Source organism: Strongyloides ratti (genome assembly GCF_001040885.1).
Source record: "Strongyloides ratti genome assembly S_ratti_ED321, chromosome : 2".
In the NCBI taxonomy this organism is placed as follows: Eukaryota; Metazoa; Nematoda; class Chromadorea; order Rhabditida; family Strongyloididae; genus Strongyloides; species Strongyloides ratti.
Window position 1 is genome coordinate 9,243,252 of NC_037308.1, and position 15,787 is coordinate 9,259,038.

The 15,787-nt window shown below is 22.3% G+C and overlaps 6 protein-coding genes across 6 annotated transcripts; 3 read left to right on the forward strand and 3 right to left on the reverse strand.

Moving 5' to 3' along the window:
• Positions 1–4,003: 4,003 nt before the first annotated feature.
• SRAE_2000294000 (Hypothetical protein) lies at positions 4,004–4,537 on the forward strand (the record flags this gene model as incomplete). The annotated part of the gene is made up of 2 exons (XM_024654075.1): positions 4,004–4,144; positions 4,184–4,537. The coding sequence occupies 2 exons, from the start codon at positions 4,004–4,006 to the stop codon at positions 4,535–4,537; spliced, it is 495 nt and encodes a 164-aa protein (XP_024507482.1).
• Positions 4,538–5,678: 1,141 nt separating this feature from the next.
• SRAE_2000294100 (SUMO-conjugating enzyme UBC9) lies at positions 5,679–6,219 on the reverse strand (the record flags this gene model as incomplete). Its single annotated transcript, XM_024654076.1, has 2 exons — positions 5,679–6,002; positions 6,043–6,219. The coding sequence occupies 2 exons, from the start codon at positions 6,217–6,219 to the stop codon at positions 5,679–5,681; spliced, it is 501 nt and encodes a 166-aa protein (XP_024507483.1).
• Positions 6,220–7,756: 1,537 nt separating this feature from the next.
• Positions 7,757–8,280, forward strand: SRAE_2000294200 (Ground-like domain-containing protein; the record flags this gene model as incomplete). Its single annotated transcript, XM_024654077.1, has 2 exons — positions 7,757–8,002; positions 8,053–8,280. The coding sequence occupies 2 exons, from the start codon at positions 7,757–7,759 to the stop codon at positions 8,278–8,280; spliced, it is 474 nt and encodes a 157-aa protein (XP_024507484.1).
• Positions 8,281–8,488: 208 nt separating this feature from the next.
• Positions 8,489–10,892, reverse strand: SRAE_2000294300 (ATP-dependent DNA helicase Q5; the record flags this gene model as incomplete). Its single annotated transcript, XM_024654078.1, has 2 exons — positions 8,489–10,329; positions 10,379–10,892. 2 exons carry the CDS (start codon positions 10,890–10,892, stop codon positions 8,489–8,491), a joined length of 2,355 nt encoding a protein of 784 aa, XP_024507485.1.
• A 619-nt stretch (positions 10,893–11,511) lies between these two features.
• SRAE_2000294400 (ATP-dependent DNA helicase Q5) lies at positions 11,512–13,381 on the reverse strand (the record flags this gene model as incomplete). Its single annotated transcript, XM_024654079.1, has 2 exons — positions 11,512–13,001; positions 13,042–13,381. The coding sequence occupies 2 exons, from the start codon at positions 13,379–13,381 to the stop codon at positions 11,512–11,514; spliced, it is 1,830 nt and encodes a 609-aa protein (XP_024507486.1).
• Positions 13,382–14,182: 801 nt separating this feature from the next.
• SRAE_2000294500 (MIP16918p) lies at positions 14,183–15,461 on the forward strand (the record flags this gene model as incomplete). The annotated part of the gene is made up of 2 exons (XM_024654080.1): positions 14,183–14,278; positions 14,355–15,461. 2 exons carry the CDS (start codon positions 14,183–14,185, stop codon positions 15,459–15,461), a joined length of 1,203 nt encoding a protein of 400 aa, XP_024507487.1.
• Between the last annotated feature and the right edge of the window lie 326 nt (positions 15,462–15,787).

Below are 15,787 nucleotides of genomic sequence, written 5' to 3' on the forward strand. Positions count from 1 at the left end.
TATGTTAAATAAAAGTAAATAAGTATTCATTTTAGATACCTATACAAATATTTATAAATAATTTTTTTTTGTTAAAAAATGTGTATTTTATTTAAATCCCTTATATATTAATAGTTTAATTTTGTTAGAAATTTAATTTCAAGTGAAATCCAATTCTATGTTAAGTGTAAATTTTTTTTACAAATAGATTATAAATATGACATGTTATGTTAAACTACTCCATCAAATGTTGACTATTAAAATTTAATCTCTCAAAAGGCATGTATATTAACCAAGTAATAGTATGAATCTTTTTTAAAAACTGCAATAAAAAGTTCATCTCCTTATTATTAGTCATTTGGGTATGATTATAAAAAAAAAGAATATTTTGATGGAAAATGGCATCTTAAGATGATTAATGTTGTAATGAAATATATATAAATAATGTTTATTATTATATTGTTTAAATTTAAAAAATTTATTCATAATTTCAACATTTTTTTTTATTAGTTAAAAAGTTTAACTAAATATAAATTAAAATGATTTTTTAACTATTATAAATTTTCTTTAATTATTCTAATTCAATTAAAAGTTTAACTTCCTATGTGCAATTAAATTATATAAATTACTTAAGAAAAGCATCTATTTTATAAATACAATCAACCAAAAATGGATAATCTTTTGCCTTTAAAAATTAATGTTAAAGTAGTACCAATCTTTTGCTATTTCTGTTTGATAAAATATTTTATTAGTATAATTTATCTCCTTTTAACATGTAACTTGAAGGCAATTTATAGTATTAACATAACTCCAATCCAAGAGGAACGCAATGTATATTTCTCTCTCCTTCATATGAAAGAGTAAAAATTATTTTTTAGTTTTCTTAACATTTTTTAGTTATATGTTATCTTTCAGAAGTGTCCTTTTTTAAAATAATTTTATAATAGTTTATCAGCAAGCTAGAACTATTTATCATAATATTGAATCTCTTGAGTTTTCCTAAAGTAATATTAAACTTATTTATGAAACTTTTTTTTTTCCCTCTTTTATATTAAAATTTTTATTATTTTTTTTTATAATTCCGTTTTCCTTTTCTCTCATTCATTATTTATTTTTATACATTTATATCTATTAAATTTTTATCCCCATGTAGACAAAAAAAGTAAATTTTGCATTCAAAAAGTATGTCCTTAAATTGAATGTCAAATTTTTATTTATTTCATTTACCAAAATATTCTTTCTTATTAACTGAATAACAAAGTTAAAAACAAGGAACTACAAATTATTCTTCTTACTATAGCGTGAGAAACATATTTCACCATTTCTATTGGTACTTTTTTCTTTGTACAGTAATATGATATACTATCTTTTTATAGTAAAATATATTTGAGCTATAAAAAAACATGAATATTTTTTTAAAATTTATTATAAATATCAGTATTATATTCATTTATCATATTTCATATCAAAAGAATATTTGTTGATTTGATGAAAAATATCAAAATATCATTTATATGTTAAGATGTCTCTTTTTTTAAAAAAAAATATCTTTACAATTTTAATATTTAACAAGATAACAACTATCTTTTTCAATTAAATATACTTTTAAATATAATTATAAAAGTAACCTTTAAAATTAATTTTATTCCAGAGAACAATAATGTTCCTGGTTTGTCTTTAAAGTACCAATTCTTTATAAAACAATTTGATAAATAATAGTATTAGAATTGTCAAATAATTATATATTCTATATGTTTTAAATTGTATTAGAAATTTTTTTTTTTACTAAAAGAGATAATTCCATAGAGTTTGTAGAATTAATAAAAATTCTTACATTTTGTTTCAGGTCAAATAAATTTTACTTTATTTATTTTTAATCTTTTTTTAAAATAAAATTTTAATAATTTTATTATTTCTGATACTTTTATAATCAGAGTTGTAATATTACATAATCTAATAGAATTTTGTTAAAAAGTTATTTCTAAGTATAAAGTTTAATAATATTAAAAAAGTTTTTGTTTAAACTTTATTTAATAAGCAAATATTGTTTTTTCCTTTTTTTAAATATATAAAATTTTTAAAAAATACATATTTTTATGATAAAAAAAAATAACTGTAAAATTTTTTTAAATATAAGGTTAATTATATATATATATATATATATATTCTTCATTAAATATTCAATACTATTGGGTATTATATGATTGTTAATTCCTTATTCACAAATAGCCATTGAAAATGTTTATTATATACTTAATCATTCTACGCTTTATAAAAAGAAATTATTTTAATGATACTTTACGAGATATAAATATTAAAAATCTAATAGATTTTTAACAGATATAATTTAAAAGAAAATAATAGCTATTAAATTATTTGTTTTCAAAAAAAAAATTTGTTCTATTGTTAAGGTGATAAAGAAATAAATTATCTATTAATATAAACCTTTTTAATGGTAATTTTAAAATTATCATTTTTCAAATAGTTGTTATACTACATCACAAACTCATTATAATTTATTTAATTTGACTTATTTTAAATATTCATTTTAAAAATATTATATAAAATGTGTCCACTTAAATCTTATTTATTTCATACCAACTTTTTTCAAATATCTTTTTTTTAGACACTTTTGATAGCTTTCTTTTTTTTTCAGTCTCTTCCGGCAATCTTTTATTTTTCAATGTTTTACATTCCATCCTATTCATTCTTATTTTTCTTTTTATATATTCAGTGACTGGTTTCCTTTCTCTCATTAAATGGTCAATTTTTTCAAACTCTATATCTAAATTACATAGCTAAAACAACATACTACATTCTATCACATCATATTTCATTAGACATAAACATATATAGTTATACCATTACTGTTTGTGAATTTTGTTTAAAGCCTGAAAAAGATATGATAAATTTATTACTTTTCTTATACACGATTTAAAGAGAATGGGAAAAAATCACTTTTTGAATGTCCTTCCATATATAAATATAGACATAGTAGTAAAATGGAGAAAAAAAAAAGCATATAAAGCTATTAAAAGCGATATATTCATAATGAATGCTTTTATTTTTAAAAAGATGTAAAATGGATCATTGGTTATTTTACTCTTTTATGAATAATATGTAATAAATTTTATCAAACTATTTAATGAAATTATCTCTTCTTATTTTTTTTTTTTTTTTGAATCTTTTTATAGATATAAGTATGAACTCCTATAATGAAGAGTAAAAAATAATTAGTTTATTCCATTAAGAAAATTATCCTATTCATTTATATTTTAATATTTTAAAAATCTAATATTTTATAGTAAAAAAGCTCATTTAACAATATTAATATTTCTTTTTTATTATAATGATAGCATTAGTGAAACTGTCTCTATTATATACTAGAACTTTTTTTTTATCATTATATGTTTTTAACATTTATTATACATATATATTCATAGCGTTTTATTTTATATATTTATAATGAGAAATTGCCATGAAAATCTTTATTTATATTATATAATAGAGTGACTAAAAATTTAACATTTTTAGGTATATTTATAATTTTTTTAATGTAAACAAGAATATAACATCTAATACATACCTTCTCAATAATGACCACACCTTTTTTTTTAGATAATATATTATTATTTTCTCTACTGGGATTGGTAGAAAAGAATTTAATAAAAAAAAAATAATAAATGATAAAAATTTATTTATCTCTTTTTTTGGATGAAGAAACATCAAACAGTTATTAAATATTTATTTATTTAAAGTTATTATACTTTCCTACTGTCTTTCATCACAAAGAACATTGTTAGATAAAGATAAAGAAGACATCTGAAGTGTTATAATATTTTATATTATTTAAACAAGCTTTTACCTTTATTTAATAATTTATGATAGAAGTTTTGTCCACTTTTATTTAATTATTAACATTAATATTATTAGTTGAGATCTACAAAATTTATTGTCTTTCAAATTATAAAACATTAATCGAAACAATTTTTATTTAACAATTATAATTTACTTACCAATAGGAATGAACTCATCAAGAAATTTGAAACAAAAACCAAAAAGTTGTACTGATATTCAAGATGAGTTGACAACAATCAAACAACTATGTGCTAAGCATGAAAAATTATGTCTATGTTTTAATAGATGGAAAACAAATGTGGAACAGGTAATATTATAATGATCATAATAATATAAATTTTTATAGAATGATGCTCAATTACAAATACTTAATGAAACTGCCACTTCATTGCGTTATCGGCATAAAATGCTTACTGAAATGATATCACTAAAACCAACAGATCCAGAGGTTCTTGAAAAACTCCAAAAAGAAATAAAAGCCGTTGAAGATCAGGTAGATATTTGGATACGTGAATTGTCTGAGGTAAATGAGGTTCGCACCCATTTAGATATTGAATTTATACAATTAAAAGCAAAACTTCAAAGAAGTATGACAAACATCGAAATAGCTCATTTAGATTTTGATACAATTGAAGAAAATCATAGATTAATATGGAAAAAATTCCTTTATAATACTAAACAACTTTCAAAATCAAGATAATTCTTTTTAAAAACAAAAAAAAAAACTTTACATATTATTGAATCATAAGAATTTATTCAAACTTTTTTATCTTACAAATCCTGTAAACTAAAAAATGTATGAAGATTTATTATATTTGCTTGGGTAAAATAATCTTCTCAATTTTTTTTTTGTTATGTCAATTCATTTAAAAAGTACCTAAAAAGCATTAATAAATATGGTTCAGTATGGATTAAATGTTTGCTTAAAATAATATAATTACAATTTATATTTATCAATTTTATTAAAATTTATGTTTGTAAAAAAAAATATATTTAACCTTTAAATTAAGCTTTAAAAAATTAATTAGCTTTAAAATTATACTTACCAACTTATCATTCCTTGTATGATTAAATAAATTTCTCTATCAGATGTATAACTTTTTAATTTATATGTACTATATAGATAAATTGTTTTATCAAATTATATAGACTAATGGTATGTTCATTCTTTTGCTGAAAATTAAATATAATTACAACTAAATAAATTTATAGTTTGTGAGAATCAACGGTAAATATACAAAGTATCAAATAAAATACTTATTTTCTCATATTTTAAGTTACATCAAGATTGCAACTATATAACTATTCTCATAAAAAAAGACATAATTAAATCTTTTCCCATAACCTTAATCTTTGTAGGGAAAATAATTTTTCTACATATTTCATAAATATTAATTAACTAATATCTAATCTAAAAGTATATTTAAAATTTATAAAAAAAAAAATACTGCTGAAAGGCAGAAAGGGGTAGCAAGTTTGTTCACCAAAAAATTTCTTTTCAATTTTTGAATATTTAAAAAAAAATTATGGTAAAAAATTGATATATAAATAAAATAAATTTTTTATAAACAAAATTATACATATTTGATTCATACAATATTTAGTAAAAATAATAATTACATAACTGTATATTTACTGGAAATCGAGACAAGATAAATTAATATTTTTGAAATGTTCTGTACAAAAAGGAAAAAAAATAATTTAATTGAAAAAATGTTCATTTTAAAAATTCAAAAAAACAAAATGAACTAAATTACAAAAATAAATGACTTGTACATATATCGATATCACTTTCTCATCATTCAACAAAAAAAAAATCCTTTCAGCTCATACTATTATTATTACATATTCATTTGTTTGAGTACAATATCACGTTGGAAACGAGCTGCTTGTTCTTTAACTTTTTTACTGTAAAGATTTATATCACTTTTAAAAATTTGAAAAGCTTCAGATTGAGCGGGATCCTCATTGTTAGGATTAGTTAATAATTGTTGAATACCAAGTAATATTTCACCAATAGTCAATCTACAGTTCCAATCTTTACGTTCATCTAGTAGAGACAAGCAGACAGTACCAGAAGGATAAATATTTGGGTGAAATATTGGAGGATCAAATTTGCATTTTGGCGGTACATCAGGATATTCTTGTTTAAACTCCATTGTTAACTGAAAATTTATTTAATATATATGAAAAATACAAACATACTCTATAAAGACCTCCTTCCCAATTTGTATTTTCTTTTCCAGGAATAGCACAGTCCCAAATCATTAAATTTAATGTTCCATCAGAATTTTTTCTTGGTACAGCAACAAATCCAAATGGATGATTTTTCCGCCAAATCCTGCGTTCTTGCATTAAACGTGTAGAAGCCAAACTAGTCATAATGTAATCAGAAAATTATAAATTGTAAATAAAATAACTTGAAAAGGTTGTTAAATTAAATTCCTATAACGATGATTTCGTCAAACAAAAAAAATTGGAGAAAAATTACTTTTTATGTAACCAACGGCTATTTACATTTATTTTCCATTCAAGACCAAACATTTTTACTGTAATTTTTAGTGGAATAATATTTCTTCGCTTGTACAATCTATCCTTACAAAAAAAAATAAATATCTTAATTTTTTTATATTAAATTTAAAAGTTTATACTTAATAAAAAAAATTTGTTAAAAAATACATATAGATGGTGAATTTTTTTCTACAATAATTCTTAATATAAATATATTTGATTTTAGTGAAAATAATAAATTATTAATGTTGTTGGTAATTTGATATAATAAAAAATTTTAATTGAATTCGAAGAAATTAGAATTTTTTTATGTTAAGAAATGGTAAATACATAAATTTAAAGTAGTATCCTTATAAATTTACCAAATATTTATATTTATTTATAATTATTAGTAAAATAATTTTATAACATATTCCATAATAAAAATAAAATTATTTAAATGTGTGAACATAAAAAATTAATAAGTTAACAAAAATTTTTAATTAACATTAGAAATTTCAGTTATCCAAATGTTGAAATTTTTTATTTATATAATTTTCATCATAAAAATAAGCTATAAAATTCAATTTCTTTTTATGTTTAGTTTTTATGTATATATTAAGTTTGTTTAATTGAATGAATTTAAAGAAATTTTTATGATATACTATCTTTTAAAAATTTTTTATTTATAAAATTAATTATTAAATGCTCATTTTGGGACAATAAAATATATTTGGTAGTATGAAAATTTCTTTACTCTTCAATTATTTTCATTAACGTCATTAATAAAAAAAATTTAATATATTGAATAAACACAATACAATATCATTACATTATTATTCAAATTTTTTGAATACGATTTTCAGATATAAAAAACACTATATAAACTTCAGTAAAAAAGACTATATTTGATATTTGAAATCAAAAATTTTTCTTTAACTATTCATTTTCATAACATTTAAAATTTTATATAAAATAGATGTATGGGATAAAAATATGATGTTAAAAATATAAACACTACTTTATATAAAATAATTTTTTTATCTTACATGTTATTTTAACAAGTTTTTACTATTAAATATTTAATTTTAAAAATTATTTTATTTAGAATTTAAAAAATTAACTTTATTTAAGGTTAAAATAATTATTTGTTGAGGTAAGTTGAAAACTCTCATTTAAATAATTTTACTTTATTTATAAAGAAATGTAATTAAAAAATTATTAAAAGATTACGATACAATACTACCTTCTTTATAATATTTTTATTTCATATTTAACCTCTTTGATTAAGATGTTAATTAAAAGATTAATTTTAAACAATGATATATTTAACCTAAATATGAAATAACACAAAAATAAAGAAAATATTACATTATTTTGTTTTGTAATGAATGAGAACCACTACTTTTTATATAATTATTTTTTCCTTATGCTTTTCCTACCTATAACTAGCATTTTTTTTGGCGGTGGACAATGTCCATGTCCAGTTATCAATTGTCCTATGCAAGTACCATGTCAGTCAAGTTTATTACCTCACTCATATCCTGAAATTCAAAAACCATGTTCTAAAAAAACTCGAAGTAAAAGAGAAAGTAATGGTATTGTAATGATAAATCAAGAAAAAGAAGAAGAAAATAAATGTAATAATAAAGAACTTCAAAGTATTATGCTTGATGTAAGTGATTGTTTAAAAATTATAAATATATTATTATGATAATTTTTTAGAATATGTCTGATAATGTTAAAGAAAGTAAAAATGTTATATTACGAAATATTGAAAACTATTTTAATCTTTCTTTTAATATAATTTGTGCTCATGGTGATTTTTCTTTTTTAACAACTACAAGATTATATTGTTTGGTATCAAAAGAAAATTTAAATTGTTATTCATATCTTTCAGAATATGGTAATAGTTTTGATTCTACTGAAATTGAAAACAAAAAATATAAATAAATATATCTCTGATAATATTATTAAATTATTTAAAAGTAAACAAACATATATTTTATTTAAACGAAAAGGCATATTTAATACTTTATTTAAAAATTAATGTTATAAAAAGTTTTTAAATTTAAAAAGAAATGATTGATGAATCAATGTTTAAATTTAGTATTGTTTTTATATATATTTAAAAATGAAAATATTAATTTATTTCTAGCTACTAAATGGCACTTTCCCCGTTGTTTTCAATATTTTTTTTTAAACTAACAATAAATCCTGTACTTTTAGATATGTATCCATTTTTACTGGAAGACTCAGAATATAATTTATATTCATATTCAGTGGATTTTTTTAACCTTTCTTCTAAGTTAGGATAGGCATCTTTAATAGCTTTCTCAATATTTTCCCTAACTTTTTCTCTTTTACTTAAAATATATTCATTAAACTTTTTGTCATGAGGATTGGTAAGATTTTTAAAATCATCAGGATTTTCCTCTTTATTTGATACTTTTTTTTCATTAATGTCTGAAAATTTTTTTCTTTTTGCAAGTTCACCTTTAATCAAATTAAAACGTTCTTCTTTTTCATTTTTCTCCATTCTATAAATTTCTTGCCTTGATGGTTCTTTATAATATTCTATTTCTTTTTGATAACCATATTTTCCTCCACCATAAAGATCTTCATTATCAACTTGTTTTCTTTTAAAAGGACCTGGATTTTTTTCACCTATTCCTGTTTTAAGGTCACAAGTTTTTTCATCATTATGATATTGTCTTATTCTTTCTTTAACTTTTTGTGGTTCTCTACAAAAATCACAATTATTTTTACATGATTTTATATTTTTATCACCAAAATATTCACAAAGCATCTTATGCCTACAACATTCATTTTCACAATATTCCATCATTTTTTCAAATGACTTAGATAAATTTTGTTTTTTCATCTTTTTAGAATTTTCATCACATTTACTTTTTTCAATTTTTCCTAAATTTCCTTTATTAAAAAATTCAGCTCTTTTTTTTAAGCTTATTGAATGATACAATCTACAATAACTTCGTTTACCATCTCTACCTGCTCTACCAGTTTCTTGATAATATGCAGCCAAATCATCTGGACAACTCATATGTATTACAAATCTAACATCTGATTTATCAATTCCCATACCAAAAGCAATAGTAGCACATATCACAGTTATCTTATTATCCATCCACTCTTTTTGTGTATCAATTTTTTCTTTACTTCGAATTCTTGAATGATAAACTTTGGCAGAGATTGCTTTTTTAGACAAATAACCAGCCATCTCTTCACACTGATTTCTGGATCTACAATAAATTATTCCACTAAAAGAATTAAAAGATGATCCTTTTTCTTTTTTAAAATGAGTTATTAATTTATTAATAAAGTCAGCAACATCCTTTTTAATTTGTTCCATTTTGTATTCATCTTTTTTTAGATTACCAAATTTTTTATCATCTAATTTTGGTAAACCTTCTGCCATTATTACATCATAATATAAATTTTTTCTAAATGGTGATATTCTAAAAGTTTTACAATTAGAAGAAGATAATTTTAAATTTTTTCTAATATCTTCTTCAACATGTTCACTTGCTGTGGCAGTTAAAGCTATTAGTGGTATAGATGGAAATAAATCTTTTAATTCACATAATTTTAAGTAATCTGGTCTAAAATCATGACCCCATTGAGAAACACAATGAGATTCATCAATGACCAAATAATTTAACAACTTTTTATCAAAAAGAGATTTTAGTATTTCTCGAAAAAAAAGATTTTTTCCAGATTCAGGTGTTGTAAAAACAATATGATAGTTTGGTTTATTTGAAAACAAATTTCTAGATATTTGTTCTCTATCTTCTTTTGAAATACTTGAATTCCATTGACAACAACGAACATTTTTTTCTATTAATGAATTAATCTGATCATTTATTAAAGCAAGAAGTGGTGAAAAGACAATCGTAACTCCAGGTTTACATAATGATGGCAACTGATAACATAAACTTTTTCCAGCTCCTGTTGGAAAAGATATGTAGATATCTGAATCACCTAAAAATATTTTAATTTTATTTTAAAATTATATTTCTATTACTCTAACCTTCAAGAATCTTAAAAATAGCTTTTTTTTGTTCTTTAGATCTAAATGCTTCATGATTAAAAATTTTCTTTAATATACATAAACTTCGTTTTTCATTTGTTAAAGAAAGAAATTCAGATGAAACTAAATATTCATCTAACTCTTTCATTTCAGTTTCATTTGAAATAACTTTTACACTAGTATCAGGAGAATTGTTTTCTTCATTATACGACGTGTTACTTGCTTCAATTTTTTCAGTAATATTATTTAATTGTGATACTTTTTTTTTCGTGCTTTTACGTTTTGACGATTTGCGAGATGACTTTTTTTTAGAAGACTTTGAAGTTCGACTTTTCAAACTTTTTCTTGTTTTTTTTCGTTTAACCATTTTTTTTGCAGTTGTTGTTAAATTTTTTTTCTTATCAAGGTTGCTAGCTACGCTAGTGGGGCTTTTTATAACACTAATAATTTCGATGTCACGTTTTTTTTTATCATCTGCAGGTTTTTTTCTTATAACCCAATTGTCCAAAGACATAACCTTTTTTTAAAATAGACAAACAAAGAATTAGTAATTAATATTTTTAATAATACTATCAAAGTTTAAAAACATAAAGTAATTTTTAAAAAAAAATAGTATGTTATATTTTATACATCGATATAATGAAATTTTTAGTAAGTTGAAAACTCTACAACAACTATCGTAATTCCATTTTCCTCCTAGGAAAATAGATTATATATTGTAATTAAAAATAAATATCAGATTTATTGTTATGTATAAATGCCATTGTAGTGTATGTTTTAATTTAAGAAACTTTAGAGCTACATTTTATAATCAGTATAGATTAAGGGCAGTTGATATAAAAAAGATAAATTTTTTCCCATTTTTAAATATCTTTTTTATGTTTTACAAAAGTTTAGCAAAATAATCAGTTAATTTGATAATATAAATTTTGTTAAGATGTAAACAAAATTGTCATAAAAATCTATTAAGTTAAATTTTTACTAGTGAAATTTATTGTTTCTGTTTTTTAATTCTCTATATAAATTTTGCTATTTAAAATTATAAATTAATTTTTAAAAATATGTAAAGAAAAATTACAGTAGTAATTGAAGTATTTTTATTTAGTTAACATATAAATAATATAATTAATTAACTATGGCCGTCGAAAATTAATTTGACTAAAAAGGTCTCTTCCATTTGCGAAAGAAGAAGCTTTTGAAATTCCTGATATTGCTTGTAAGGAACCTTTGAAAGTTTTAATTGTTGCAAGATCCGATGAATGGTGGAATCTTTTTGCCAGTTCTGAAGTGTATTCTAATATTGATTTTTCAGAAGAAGGTCTTTTTAAACCTTTTCTTCCTCCTATAATATTTTCCTTGCAATTTCTTGCATTTATACAAACATCACAATTAGTAACACATGGTACTCGTCTAACTTCACCAAAATAACTACATAACATTTTATGCCTACATTCATCTTTTTCACAATATTCTCTCATCTTTTGATATGAATAGTTAAGATTATCCTTTTTTGCTCTTTTTTGTTCCTCACTTGTCTTACTACATAGTATTCTTTTTAAACTAATACTTTTAAAAAACTTAGCTTGTTCAAGCGTTTCATCAGAAAGATAAATTCTACAATAACTTTTTTTTCCATCTCTACCCGCTCTTCCACTTTCTTGATAATAAGAAGCTAAATCATTTGGTGATCCAAGATGAATTACAAATCGAACATCTGCCTTATCAATACCCATACCAAAAGCAATCGTTGCACATATTACAGAAATTTCGTTCCTCATCCATTTTTGTTGAACTTCAACTTTGTCTTTTTTCTTTAATCTTGCATGGTAAGCTGCTGCTAAAATATCTTTTGAAATCAAATAATCTGTTATTTCTTCGCATAAACTTCTTGATCTACAATAGACGATTCCTCCATATTCTTTAAAATCGCTACCATTTTCTTTTATTAACTTCTCCTTTATTTCTTTTATGTAAATAGCAATATGAGATTTAATATTGACATCATCTTCCATTTTCACATCTTCTTTTTCATTCATTAAAGCTTCTCTTTTTAATTGTCCCTCTGTAATAACATCATAAAATAAATTGCATCTATATGGAGATGTCTTAAAAGACTTATAATTTTTAAACATTAGTTGTGTTTTTATATCTTCTTCAACTGCAGAACTAGCTGTAGCAGTAAGAGCAATCCATGGTACATCGGGAGCAAGACTTCTTAATGATGATAATTTAGAGTATTTTGGACGAAAATCATGTCCCCATTGACTTATACAATGAGCTTCATCAACAACTAAATAATTAAGTAAATTGTTCGTATGTAATTTTTTTAACATTGTTTGAAAAAATTCAGTTTGTGCAGATTCCGGAGTTGTATAAATAATCTGATATTTTGGTGATGAGGAAAAAAGATCTTTTGATATATATGATCGTTCATCAATTGTCAATGTAGAATTCCATGAACAACATTTTATCATTTTCGCTTGTAATGCCAATACTTGATCTTGAATTAAAGCAAGTAATGGTGAGAATACAATTGTTACTCCAAGTTTACACAATGCTGGTAATTGATAACAAAGACTTTTTCCAGCACCTGTTGGAAAAGAAATATAAATGTCAGAGTCTCCTAAAAGAAAAGTAAAATATATAATTATCAAGATACTTACTAGCAATGGCACTGATAATAGCTTCTTCTTGATCTTTAGTTCTAAATTCATTATGACGAAAGATCTTTCGAAGTACAAATTCAGCTTTTTCCTTATTTTCCATATTTGAAAACTCTTCTGATAAAACCATTTTACTAACTTCAAGCATTTTTTTTTCATCATTTTCAACATGACTCCTTTTTTCAGATTTAATCTTCACACTTTTCTTTCTTAAAACTTTTCCATCGCTCTTATTAATACCTTTTCCAGAAACAGTATTGACATCTTTGATAACCTCTATTTCTTTTGATTTTCCAGGGCTTTTTTTTGTCTTAATTAACCAATTATCAAGATTTAGCATTGTAAAACAAGTACAAAAATGATATGACTATAGTTCCCATAAATTTTGCCAATAAGAAATTCGCGGGAAAAGTCATATTAATATATTTCAATTGGAGAAGTATATCTTTTAGAACTTGAAAAAACTTTATTGATACAAAATAGTTTATTTAACAAATTATTTCTATTTCCAATATATCTTGATACTTTTAATATTTAAAAAATGTTACATATAAACTGTTTGAAATTATTTTTGTCAAAGATTAATGCTCATAATTCCATTTTCTCTCTAAGAATCAACTCATGATATTTTAAATTATATCATTTAACTCATCCGATATCTATCTTGTAAATTTGTGATATCTATAAAAAATCGATCTTATAAGTTTATCTTTTATCTATTGAAGTCTTTTTTTTATCTAAACTTAAAATATTATTCTTATGTTCCACCATATATTGATGTCGCGCCTAATATTTTTATCTTTATATTCAACATTAAATATATTTTTAGAAAAATATTTTTCAGAAAAGAATATTTTATCATATTTTAGAAAATTGATATTTAATTATATACTTTTTAAATATAAAAATCGGTAGTTATATTATTTTTTTTTTTTTGATTTTTAAAAAATTTTTTTTAACCACAAAAATTAAGATATTCTTGTAACAAAATATTTTTTAAAAAATAGTAAATTTTAGATATTTATTTGTCTGATGATGTGTAATTATTTTTATTTAAAAGCATTTTGTTTGTGTTAAAGTTATTTTTCCCATTTTATGTTTTTAATTAATTTTTAAAATAAAGATTTAATGAATTATAGAAATGATTGGTTTTAATGTTGCTGATTTATCACCTGAGGAATTACAGCGACTTTCAGTTATTCATAAAAAAAAAGCCAAGTTACTTGAAGAAATACAGGTTTGTTTATATTTTTCAATAATATATTTTTTAAATATAAGGACATCTAGTCAAATATTTATTTTATTTATTATAGCTGATAAAAGAAGAAATGGAACAAATAGATGCACAAATGGATACCCTTGATATTGAAGATGATGATATTGGCACAAAAACAAAACAGGCCATAATAGGTAGGAAAAAATTTAACAATCATCCTAAAAAAGGATTAGAATATTTGTTTGAATATAATATTATTGACAAAACATCAGAGGCTGTTGCTGAATTTTTGTTCAATGGTGAAGGTTTATCTAAAACAGCTATTGGACAGTACCTTGGTGAAAGAGATGATTTTAACCTTGAAGTTCTCGATAAATTTGTAAAATTACACGATTTTACTAACAAAGAACTAGTTGATAGTTTAAGACAATTTTTGGGAAGTTTTATGTTACCTGGAGAATCACAAAAAATTGATAGAATGATGCAATTATTTGCCCAAAGATATTGTGATCAGAATCCTGGTGTTTTTAATCATGCTGACGTTTGTTATGTTTTGTCCTTTTCTGTTATTATGTTAAATACTAATTTATATAATCCTAATGTTAAAGAAAAGTTAACCGCTGAAAAATTTATTAATATGTGTAGAGGAGCCAATGAGGGTGCTGATTTACCAAGAGAATTTTTATTAAGTTTGTATAATAATATTAAAAATGAAGAATTTAAAATGCCTACTGATGAAAAAGATGATCTCATGAATACATTTATTAATCCAGATAAAAAAGGATTCTTATGGAAGAAAGGATCATATAAAACTTGGAAAAAACGATGGTTTATACTTAGTGGGAAGTGTTTATATTATTTCGAAAATCAGGGTGAAACTGATCCTAGAGGAATAATACCATTGGAAAATGTTAAAGTACGTTTTGTTGAGGAAAAAAATAAGCAACATGTTTTTGAAATTTTTTCAAGCACTTCAGAAGTCATTAAAGCTTGCAAAACTGAAACTGATGGTAGAGTAGTTGAAGGAAAACATACAACATACAGAATGTGTGCTCCAACGGCAGAAGACATGCATCAATGGATAAATGCTATTCAGAGAAGTATCAATAATGACCCATTTTTTGATATGTTACAATTAAGAAAGAAACGTATAGAAACACAAATTTCAGAAACATCTTTAAATAGTTCAAAAGATTCGAAATAAATGGCCAAAATATTTTAAATATATTTTTCAAAAATAAACAATTTATGGATAAGTGCTTTTAAATCAAACAAATAAATTATTGAAATACACCACTAAAGTATATGACACCATTTCTATTAGCTAAGTAAAAAATAAAAGAATGGTCTACTCAGAAAACAACTTCCTGTTTTATTAAGGATTAAAGGTGTCGCTTCATTATTAATCACATCAGTTGTAGCAAACGTTCCTGTTCCTTCTTCAGATATATCGATAATAGATTTCCTCAGAACTTTTACAATTTTTAACCGTTCTTCAGTTGTAATTTCAAAAAAATCTGTATTTTCATT